This window comes from Phaenicophaeus curvirostris, chromosome 12, assembly GCF_032191515.1.
Source record: "Phaenicophaeus curvirostris isolate KB17595 chromosome 12, BPBGC_Pcur_1.0, whole genome shotgun sequence".
Classification (NCBI taxonomy): domain Eukaryota; kingdom Metazoa; phylum Chordata; class Aves; order Cuculiformes; family Cuculidae; genus Phaenicophaeus; species Phaenicophaeus curvirostris.
Window position 1 is genome coordinate 7,132,464 of NC_091403.1, and position 12,116 is coordinate 7,144,579.

General features: G+C 38.3%; 1 protein-coding gene across 2 annotated transcripts in view; it reads left to right on the forward strand.

Annotated features, from left to right (window-relative positions):
- Positions 1-1,122: 1,122 nt before the first annotated feature.
- The window catches only part of ADAMTSL3 (ADAMTS like 3), a 174,706-nt gene continuing 163,712 nt past the window's right edge, over positions 1,123-12,116 (forward strand). For both annotated transcript variants that reach the window (XR_011338244.1, XM_069866435.1), the window contains exon 1: positions 1,123-1,269. Coding sequence is in view for 1 of the 2 variants with exons in the window: in XM_069866435.1 (XP_069722536.1) it covers positions 1,195-1,269 (75 nt within the window). In the remaining variant the exon portion in view is untranslated. The remainder of the gene's footprint in view (positions 1,270-12,116) is intronic.

Genomic DNA, 12,116 nt, shown 5'->3' on the forward strand with positions numbered 1-12,116 from the left:
GATGATCTCGAAGGTCTTTCCCAACCCAGCAATTCAATGATTTTAAGTTTTTGCAAGGGAGGGGAAGTCTTTTTATCTTTTTTTTTTTTTTCCTGAGAGAGGGAATCAGACACTCATTTCTATAAGAAATCTTAGTTGTGTTTAGTCGGCAGGTGCAAGAGCTGTTGGAATAGATGATGCTTTTCCTTTGGGGTGTCTGACCTTTTAGAAAGGAGGACTTTTTGGGAAGGACAGATTTGCATTCACTGTGGGGCTTCTCCTCCCAGCCACCACCCTGCGAGGAGGCAGAGAGGGAGGGTGGGTTGTGGAGAATCATAGAATCACCAGGTTGAAAGAGACCCACCAGGTCATCGAGTCCAACCATTCCTATCAATCTCTAACCCCTGCCCCTCAGCACCTCATCCACCCGTCCCTTAAACCCCTCCAGGGAAGGGGACGCAGCCCCCTCCCTGGGCAGCCTGTTGGTGAGCGTGTGTGTTAGGGATGCGTGGGGCTTGTCCTGGTTTGAGATCTCTGTGGTCACAATCAGTCGGAGTCAAAAAAAGGCATTAATTCTAGGAATAAGCAGAATGAGCAGCGTTATTACAGGATTTCCTTTCTTGTTGGCAGTGTTAAATTGAAACTGACAGTTGTGTTGGCCCTCTAATGGTGATGATCACTAAATTGATGTATTATTTTTTTTTTTCCCTCTGCTCTGATCTCTTGGTCTCTGTGCTCCTATGATCAGAGCTTTCAAAGGCAATGTGTGATTAACTGCTGAAGTCCCAGAGCTGGGTTGTCAATTTGGTGTGGGTGAAAGTGCTGGAACAGTATATCAGAAATCTGATGCTCCTTGGATTTTATTTTCGGGGGATTGAAATGTGGGTGTGGTGAGGGTGTCCCAGTTTGATAAATTCTCTTCCATTCAGGAGATAATCAAACTTGCCCGTGACTGCCAGTTTCCCCAGACCTCTCGTTCCTGCCCCTTTCTGTTCCCTAATTGATACCACCTCACCGTGCAGGCTGTGCTCATGGCATGCGCTGCACCGGCTGCTCTGGCCAGCACGAAACTCCAGTGTTTGCATTGCGTTTCTTCCAAAGGCCGGTCCTACGCCTTTGCCCAGTTTGCTTTAGTCATTAAAATTCTAGTGGAGGCTGCTTGATTTTGTTTGTAACTTGAAATGATTTCTCTTAGCAGAGCCCTAAGGCACAAGGATGGCCAACCCTAAAGCCACAAGGCTCTCCCAGGAGATCACTTGGCTTGCTATTGCTATCTGTGCTCACCTTCAGGTAGGTAATGAACTTGCTGCTATTATCATGCCTGGTCCTTTATCAGATCTTGCTGCACTCTCAGAGTTACTGTTTTTAAACAGAAAACTACTGAAGGAGCTGCACTGTAAATAAAAGACTGCTGATGAGGTTTTTGTTTCGCTGAACAGAATTTTGAAGAAATCCGTATGGGAAATTAATATTCCTTCTCCTCCTAGTTATAACGTACCTCACTTTACTATATGGGGACCAAAGGGAGATCTTGCCAGATGTCTAATGCCATGGGCCTTTCTAGGCAGCACAGCTGCTCTTTGTCCCCAGGAGGTTTAGCACCTGATAAATGTTAAGATACTGTAAGTGACAAGGGTTATATAAATACCTGGGTAGAAACATCTAAAGCACTTGAAGTTAGTGTTGAAGGGGAACGTGGTCAAAAAAGGTCTTTGATTCAAGTGTTCAATGAGTACAGGAACCGTGGAGGAAAACCATAGCTGCCAACTGATCTATTGCCTGACACATGAGCCTTAATCAGTTCCAAGAAGTGAGTATTTCAAGAAATATGGTGTGCTGGCATGCAGCAGAGATGTTGTTATAGTATGTCATTCTCTATATGGATAGTTCCCACCGCGCAGAACGTTTCAAGGATTCTTCAGTCTTAAATACACTCAAATCCAGAAATCCTTGGAAAAGGACGGCTAAATAAACAGAAGAACGTTTTGGATTTGTTTTTTTTTTAATAAATAACATTTTTTGAAGTATTATAGTAGGTGTTGACAAAAGTCAAATCTTGGTTTTAAACAAAATCAGTGATGCTGTTTACAGTAATAACTGTTGTGTAAAGTTTGTACTGTTGCAATGCTGAGAAATGGTGGCTTCAAGCTGGAGCCTGGCATGCTGGGCATTGTATAAGTGAACATCCTGACGAATTTTGAATCAAAGGGTAATACAGCAGGCAAAAGTAAATTCATTTAGCTGCTACCTGCTGATGAACACCTCGTGTATCTGGTTGCTTGAGTAGAGGACTTGCCATTGAAGTTAAAACTTCTTATCAATTGTGCAGCAAAATGTAGGGTATTCAGTGCATTTCCAAGTAGATAGGGCCCAAGTCAGATCTTTTGCTTTTCACTTTTGTATTTCTTATGCAAGAACAAAAATTTTACTGATCTGCTCTGCCTGTTCAGCTTGTATTTTTATGTGCAAGAATCTGAGCAGTGCTGTAATAACTGACCCTATAGAATACTTGGAAATTAGTATATGAAGAGCACTGGTTATGATCAGAACAGCAGTTCAGAGAAGGGAAACTTCAGCTTCATGTTTGGATCTTTTTTCCTTTTACAATATTTTTCTTGTGTTGTTTTTCTTTCATTTTTTCCTTATTGTTGAACTAGAATCAGTAGCAGCTTAGTTTCCTCTTCTTCATGAATGGTTTGGCATAGATTCACATGTCTCTTTATAATAAAAACAACCCAAACACGTTGTAGTAATCAACAGGCTATTGTGAGTAACTTTATGAACACTTCAATCCAGGTAAAATTTTTTAGTCTTGATTGTCCTTCAGAAGATTCTAATCTGTTTGACATACTTGAGTCATTAGCACTTGACCCCAATCTTGTAGGAGGCCCTTCTGCTTTTCAGTTTTAGGTGTTTTATCACAATCTTAGTCACATTAAAGATATTTTATATTATTTAAAATAACATTTTTGGTATCCAATAACCATTAATTCTTTAATTGGTTGCTTGGGGCTATACTATGTGGACCACACACAGTCATTCTACCTTAATATTGTACCATAGCTTCCACTTGTGTTGTTTTTGGCCATCAAAGTGCTTATGTCTGGAGCTAATCAATTAGAAACAATTGGATGCTGGGCAAGGTCACAAGTCTGTCATGTCACTTATGTGCAATTGATTAATTTCATCCTGCTTGAGGCAGGTACTGAATAAAATAATGACCATTTTATAAGAATGTGGTGGAAATGTGGTATGAATGTAACGCAAAGAAAACTTTAACATGAGAAGTTGTGAAAAAGAGGTAGCTCTTACTGAGTAGAAATGAAGGTTAACTTTGGTTATAGGAGCCCTTTCTGGTTTTTTCATAGCATGGGAGCCCAGCAGTGTTTAGCTGGGCTCCAAACTGAACTCTGCCCTCACAGATATGCAGAGTCTCAAATCTGACAAATTTTGTCAAGGGCAGATTAGTTGTTCTACGAGTAGATAAGTGAGATTTCATAGGATAGCCCAGTGAGTAGTTACCACAGAGCATTGCTAAGCCTGCTGTTCATTAAATCTGTTCTGTGACTGAGAACAGTGGCATGAATGATTCACGAGGAGCTTAATGATGGGCTAGCCTTGGCTGTGTTCTTTTGCAGACATAGAGCCTACTTTTTTTTAATATGAGCCAATATAAGTTTATTTATTAATTATTAATTTATTAATTATTACTTAACTTATTAATGGAACTGCATTAGTTTAAAGCCAATGGTAATCCAAATAGATAGTGTCTGTATGTTTTTCTTAAACATACCCTCCCCTGACATAGAATAATTGATTCTTTCTAAAGATTTAAATGATGAAACTGAAGAAGTTACTGTATTCTACAGACTATATATATTTTTTAACAAACTATATCCTTGGACTTGAACGTAACTATTAATGTGTATTTATTGCTAAAGATGCCGTAAAAGGCTCCCCATTTTTCTCACATGCTGACAGGTGAGCTATCAATACTACAGATTTTAGGAGATGTTTAACCGAATAAACAAAATGAACACACCCAAGTCCGATTTTACTGTTTTAAGTCATCTCTTGGGTACATATAGCCCTATATTGGTAATTGAAAAGGCAGGATGTTCAGCCTGGTAAACTACTTTCTTAACCTTATGGTAACATTTTATTATGCCATTCAACTAGATACTGTTATACTTGTTATGAAATATATGTTAGAGTGTATATCTGCATATACTTACTAATGGATTAATGGCAGCAAGAATTGATAGCTAGCAGATTCAGAGACAAATATGTCATCAAGAATTTCACACATGGATTCATTTTAGATTTATTCTCTGGTATGCTGTTTTCAAACCAGGAATACACTGATATTTTCTTAGGTTCCTACAGTCCAAATGAAACCTCCTACAAATCAGTCATTTCGCCTCCAAAGGCCACAGGGTTGCTAATGTCTGAGGAGGGAATAACAGCAAAGACACCATGTCTGGATATTTAAGAAGCATTAGCTCTGGGTTTCTAGGGGAGGAGAAGTTTCATAGGTAACACATTCAATGAATAAACTTTTAGTTGTGCCTATGATTTATGTTTCTGCAATCCCTGCCTGCATTATGGTATTTTCTAACTATCTGTGATATTTTGGATATAAAGGATATACATGCTGAAAACATTATCTTATTCAAAATGATTCTGCCATAACTGATGTGCCAAAAACTACCAACACAGCAAATGTCTTTAAGGTTGAGTTTTGCAAGGCCAAAAACCTGATGTCCATTATATGACATAGTGGACTTGGAGACCAGCATTGTGGAAAACCTTTGGAATATTGTTTTACAGTCACTGAATGTGTTGCACACCGGTGTTCAGAAAATAGATTATGATCTACATGACACATGAGTAAGGATTCTTAAATCTCCAGTAACTTTAATAAAAAATATCAGGATGAGATTTGCAAGCCTCGAGTTAAATCTGAAGCAGTTTGGCTTTTTAGTAGGCAGGTTGCAATTCTGCAACCATCTGGAGTTTTGCCATCAGCCTCAATAGGCCTGTGGTTTTATTCTTAGTCTGAAGATTGAAGTGCCTCTACTACAGACAAATAACACATTTGAGACTCTGTAGAAGAGTTCTGATTTAAAATATTCATTGTTATTGACAAAGTTGTAACACAGTGACAGCGTTACCCAAAAACTTATGTAATTTTCTAAACTTGTTTTGAATTTATGACTAATAATGATTGCTCAGCCAGTGCTCATAGGATCTGAGCTGCTGTTACCTCCAAAAGAGTTGATTTGCCAGAAAATTTGATGAATCTGTCTTGTGACTTGAGACACAAACTATGTATAAATACTTAGTTTTTAAAATGTAGTTATAAAAAATTTAGGTCAACTATAGGAGATGACCAAGAGCACAGATAATATAATTGAAGGGCTCCCTGTACTCTCGTTTATTTCTTTTCATTTTTTTGGTAAATATTATTATTGTAGCGATTGAGTGATGCTTGTAGCATACAGTTTGGGAAAATCAGCTCAAGTGTGGTCCAAACCCATCCATTCCAATGTGGCCAAGGTGTTATAGTCGGCATAGCCAGCCAGATTTTGAACTTCGTGTCTTCAGACATGGGTATCAGTGCTCACTGTGATTATTTTTGTTGAGGTTACACTAAAAACTGGGCAGAGATTCTCAAACCAATTGTGTGTAGAGGTTCAAATTGTTGGTTCCAAAATGAGATATCTGAAAGCCAAGCACTTTCAGAGAAGCCTCAAGTGTAGGAATAATCTCACGTAACAGCCAGTGGCTTCTAATTTCTCTTGAAAAAAAGTAGTGAAGAAATGAAGGAAAAGCTCTAGGATAATCTTTGTTTTTTAGTGGATATTTGAACACTTAGTCATTGATAACTACTCATTCAGGTCTGCTTGGTGCAGCTGGATCCTTCATATCCTTTACCAAATTGGGGCATAAACAGCAGTGAGGGTGGCAGCTTTGCACACTGCATCAAATTCCATTCCTGCCTTTGCATTGCAGAAAATGGACATGATTGATTGTACTGATATTAAAGTCCTTTTACTGTTCAGAAATCGGGATTTGGCCATCCAAAATAACGAGAACATATATTTTAAAATCTGAATCCTTTTATTTGCTTTTACTTCTAGAACCCATGCAGTTCACATATTTATGCCTTTATCTGCAATTTTAGGGCTTGAAGTTTTTCTTAATGTAGTTCTCCATGCTCGTCTGAACCCAGGAGCTGGGGTTTAAGTAAAGGCCAAATGTCGTGTGGCTTACGATGAAGCAGTAAAATATATTAATTTCAGTGATAGCAGGAGCAGGCTTGTAATTCTGCTTCTATCCTTATTTATGTTGTAAGGCTATGCTAGAAATCCTTGGGTGTGGGTGATACCCTACTGTGCAAATCTTGTGCTTCACTGTTAAGTCAGTGTGTTTTTAAGATTTTGTGTTCAGTAATACTGATGATAAAGTCTTGTGGCTGTGCACAGCCCAGCACAGTCTGACTTGACCTGTTCCAGTGTAATTCTTATTATGCAATGTCTCTGTAAACCAAAGTTTCTGCATGGAGAAAGAGTGGATTTTTTTTTTTTTTGAAGCACAGTTTGCTGGTGAGCACCGCATTCCAGAAGGGACAGTGGATCTGGTCATGGTAACTCTGGAGAGAACTGAGACCCGTCTAAGGACTGGATAGCCCTGTAGTTCTGATGTGACCTCTGCACTCGCTTTATTGTCACTGATAAATAAATAAATCCTTTAGATTTCAAAAGCATGTATATAACTTTCTTTCCCATGAGAGTAGAACTTTTCTTGTTATTAGCTGAAGTACGTAGACTGTCAAATACTCTTGAATTTAAGGGCTATTTTCAAAATGGCCTTAGTCCAATTTCTAGGAGAAAGTGCAGGTCTGCAAACTCACTTTTTGATGGCCATCAGAAATATAAAGTTGCTAAACTTAGTGCAGTTATAGTATCATTTTCAGAGGAGTTTGTGGGATGTGGAGCCTTTGTTTTGGTAATTTTCAGTAAGACTTGGGACACAAGTTAAACACAAATACTGTTATGTACTTAACTGCATTGGGAAGTGCTTAGCTGTTTAGTTTTTTTTGTTTTGAAACAAGTAATGAGGTGAATTGCAATTAATCCAAAGGGAACCAGTCATTAGGTGCTTAGGCACTTCCAAAAATCTGGGGAAGCATTGGCCATCATATATAGTTGATTAAACTAAAACTTTCACCTTTAAAACTCTTTTGAAAGAACAGGTTTCTGATGTGTAAATTCTAGTACCTGGGTGTGTAGATATTTGATACTTGAGAAGGCCAAGTACAAGTGCTGTGTGTTTATATAGGGAAGGCAGTTTTTGGTAACTTGGCCTGTTATATCCCTTCCTGACAACATATTACATAAATTGTTTAGGAACAGTGTTATTTCTGTTTTGAATTTCATATTTATCAAATATAACATCACTATGGAGAGAAAATGAAAACAGGATTCTCAGTCTGTTTTTAGAAATACAGTTTCCAAGAATTGTCAGTTTGTCATGCTTCTGGATCTACTAGAAACACGTTGAATGCAAATCAGCTCAACTAAATTTTGAAGCAATGATAGAAATCCATTTAAAATTGTAATTACTAGATTGTTGTTGTATGCTAACTGTTGTCATTTGTGTCACGGTGGGAGGTCCCAGCCAGTTAATGATGCTGCTTTGTTGCATGAAATAAGTGGAGCATTTGTTTATACGTGGAATCATGTATTTCTGTAATGTTTATTTTTCTTTTATCAGGTGCTTTGCCAAAAATCAAAGCTGCTTAAAATTTATAGGATACAATCTCTTGTGTATCCAAGCAGAACAAGGTATTGCTCATAAGTGTGTATATGTGAAAGGAGCTGTAGAGGCTCACTCTATACTAAATGAAGATGTAGGGAAGAGTTTTAGCTGCCTGTTCGATCGATTTCTAGTATCATAGAAGTCAGAGGACATGGACACACTTGCACTGCCACAGAATGTGAAGAGTAAAGGATTGTGTTCTCTCAAGCCCTGGCAGTAAATGTTTCCTGGCCTGCACCTTGCAGAAGCTCTGAGAGGGTTGCAGAAACTGGCTTTATTCCCAGCTGGCTGATTCAGCAAGAAGTTAACTAGCTCCAAAACCATCCCCCTCTTTGTTGCAATTTCCCTGCCTGTATATGTGGCTGCTCCAGGACATCTACTGGCATGGAGAAATACGAAAGGACAATGCAAGTACTGGCTCCAGTACGTTCAGATTCACCTCTTCTGATGGGAGTTTTCCTTGCTTTTCCAGCTCCTGCAGCCTCTTGGTGTAGCAAGTGCTGTGGGAGCAGAAGGCTAAACAAGCTCAGTGCTCTCTGTGGATGTATAACAAATGAAATATGCTGAAATATGATTTGGCTTCCTCTCTGGAGAATCTCGTTCTATTAGATGTTTTCAAGGTCTCATCACTCATTTACTGTTTTGTTTTCTTGAGTCTCCAAATAGTTTTAAACTGTTCCCTGATCGACTAACGTGGATGTTGGCTCAAAAAAACAATAGCAGAGCAGCTTTTTGAGTATTGCCTGCTTGGTAGATGATGTTCTAATTGGGAACTGCCAGGTATATCCAACATGTTATTGATTCTATCAGCTGATCTCATCAACACTTCTGTTAGAAAGCAGAAGAGGGAATACATGTGTCACTGGAAAGAGATTGTCTTGTGAATGTTGTATGCAATGCAGGGCTTTTACTAAAGCCAAAAACTGATAAGACTGCTTGAACAGGCTGGTTTTTGTAGCCTGATTTTTATAATTGTATTTATATGAATGTAAGGTGCCTTCTGTAGCTAACAATTATGCTTTTCCTCTAGAATAGGGTTCCTCAGGTAAGTCTTTTAATGAATGGCCAGCTCAGATTTTGGCAGCAGCTAACAGTGCAAATTGAATGATAAGTAGTGCTATGAAGGGAAGGAGTAAAACAAAGCAAAAAGTATCATCCTTTCACTGTATGAATTCCTAGTTTGTCCACACTTGAATACTGTATACAGTTCTGATCCCTTTATGAATGGGGTGGACAGACTACACGGGGACCAGTTGGTAAGTTGGTTCTTTGAGAGCAAGAACTGAGTGCCGTTAAATAAAATTAGTAGGAGTCAGGTTTAAAACAATGAAAGGTGATTGGCTTCCATGTTGTTATGTTTGGCACTACTTGCCATTGTAGCTTTGTTTTTTTATTTTATTTTTTTGAGTAGATGATTAGATAGGTTCCAGGGGAGACAGGACAAGTGCTGGAGGGATCCACCAAGTACTATTATACAGACAAAGCATAGCAGGCTAAGAAAAGTAGGTGAGTGCAGGAAACTATTCCTGGAAAGTATTGCACATACTTGCTCAGAACATGCTGTTTGCGTGTCCGGTTATGGCTACTGTTGGGGGCTGGTAGGCTAGATGGATCCTTGATCTGAACCATTTTTAGCTGGTCTTATGTCATTTTGATGTTCCTTGGGGCTACACTAGTGGATTATTGAACTAGAAGTAAAAACCAAACCTAGACCTACTGTCACTTGACTCAACATTTAAAAACAAACATTAAAGAAATATATTCTCCAGACTCCAGGTGTATCTGGAGGTATACCTTGATGCATAGACTTGCTCAAAATCTGTGTAGGTGCCTATGTTCTAAACTTCTTTGTGTCTGCCTGGAATATTTTTAAATTGTTACTAATTATTTTCTTTGCAAACAATTTTGATAAGTTTCTAGCATATTTTCAAATTTTGATGTTTTCGAATGATTTTTAAAGTAGACAAGGAAATTCTGGTCTTCTTGCTCATTTACTGGAGCACTTGCTTGTTTTTAAACAAACACTAGTATTTCCTTGAGCAAGATAAATGGAGAAATGACTTCTGGTATTTTACTAAATAAGGTTTGGCTTAAATTCCACTTTCATTATGTGGTCAGTCCTTCTGTAAGACATGAATATTCCAGACATTTTCCCTGCATGAGTGAGCGCTTGCCTTCACCCCAGTGTGAAACTGCGCACCCAAATGCTTTTCCCATTTCCTCTTCCTACGTCATTCAGTTAAATTTAGAACACAATAGGTTGGTTAAAACTATAAGAAAACCTTCAAAATGCCATCTTAATGTATGGGGTTTTACCATACAGCTGTTTATCTTCTGCTAAGAGGAAACTATAAATATATTTTTAATGCTCAGAGCTGGGGTTAAAATGCTATTACTTATCCAATGGGAATAGATTTGAAAATTACTAAGCAATTAGACCACTAGGCAAATACATTTTACTTAATGTTGCAAGTCTCATGGGCCTTTCAAATATCCTGTTAGCATCACCTGTTCTTAACTTGCAACCTTTTAAATCTTTACCTAAAGAGCAGTGTCGCTTTGATAAGGAAAAATTTCTGTACACTTTTAATCTTTATTTATTAGCTGAATTTTAATTATTATTTTTTATAAAAACCTTAGAAGCATACAATCACCAGGTTGGAAGAGACCCACTGGATCATTGAGTCCAACCATTCCCATCAATCTCTAAACCATGCCCCTCAGTACCTTATCCAACCTTGCATGGTTTCTCCAAGGGTAACAGAGATGTACTGGGAGCACTAAGCTTTTCTTGGAGAAAATATCTTCCGGTAGGTAGTAGTCTTGAGAAGGGCCTTAGCTAGGATAATACAACATGTGGATCTTGTTCTGATCCCTTGAACTTGCTTGAATTATATTCTTAGCAAACACCAATGATGTATTTGTTTATAATTGCTTATTTTTTCTTGCTGAACTTAGACCTCTGTGGGCCATCTGTCATGTGTCACAAAGAAACCACTATTTAGAGTTGGGGAAAACGTAGGAATTGTACACTTTTTTATTATTGTTTTAAATGTTAAGGCCAGTCCTTGAGAACACTGAAGAGAAAACCTTGTCCTTTTTAACTATAGTTTAGGAGTGTCCAGTCATTCCTTGTCTGCTAAAAGGTCATGCTGTCAGTGGTGACATGAAGACTCTCAGATTAGGCTCTGTAGAGCCTCAGTCCTGGAAAAGATCCAGGCTGGGGAGCTTTGTGGACTTCATTAGGTTGCTATTCTGCAAGTGAGACCTTATTATGTAAAATTCAGGCTTTCTGCTTCAACAGTACAACATTCTGCACTTTAGTAACGATGCCACTGAAGTCTGCAGGCGCTTTGCCTGAGACATCAGTAGGAGGTTTTCCCTGAGTTAAGGACCTGCCCATAGGAAGCAAACTGAGGCTGAATTTCATTAGTGCTAAGTAGTTGGTTATCGTATTTCCTGTTGTGTGGTGTGAATCATTTCATCTCTTCATGTAGCTGCAAAGGACAGATGGCAAAGCTGTGTCTGCAGCTGTTCATATTCTTGAAAATTGGCTGTATTTATCTCTCTGGAAAAAAAAGCAGAGATAATAAAAAAAAGATAGTTTGCCTGTTGCTTATAAACCTTGCAAAATTTGAAGTGATTTCCATTTTTTTTACGTGTCACTTTTTTATTGTGTGTAATTGAAAACCATTTTATCAGGTGTTCCAGACCATCCCTGTTGGCAGGAATTTCTCTGAATTACTGCAGAGGGAAACATCAAAAAACCAATCCTTAGAGCATGTATGCTACTTTTTCAGGATAACTGAAGCAGAACGTGGAAAATCGATGTGAGTTTTTGCTAGATTTACTATGTTCAGAAGATTCCTGTGAACCTTTTAAGGGGTTGGGCTCTTCACTGCATGGTGCAGTTCTGCTAATGAAAATAGAGGGAAATATAAGCACATCATAAATAAGGAAGATAGAGTTGATTTCTACATGTAGCATTTGTCTGTGCATATGAAAATTGACATCATGGTGTTGGAATGTTGACCGTGTTTTGCATTTTGCTAGCTGCTTTTACTGGAAAGCACGTGTTTCAAAGGGAGTTTTCAATTTTTATAAGCCTTTGCCTCCATAATAGCCCAGTCTTATTTTGAGTATAGACTTTAGCTATGAATAAAATTTAACTCGTGAAGTAAGAGATGCCTCTGGCACAAAATGTGAATGAATTACTCAAACATTAACCAGTAATGTCTGTATCTGGATGAGAATAGTCAAAGCCAACATTTAGGTTCTGCTGTTAGCACTCAATGTTGTCTTACTCGGTTCAA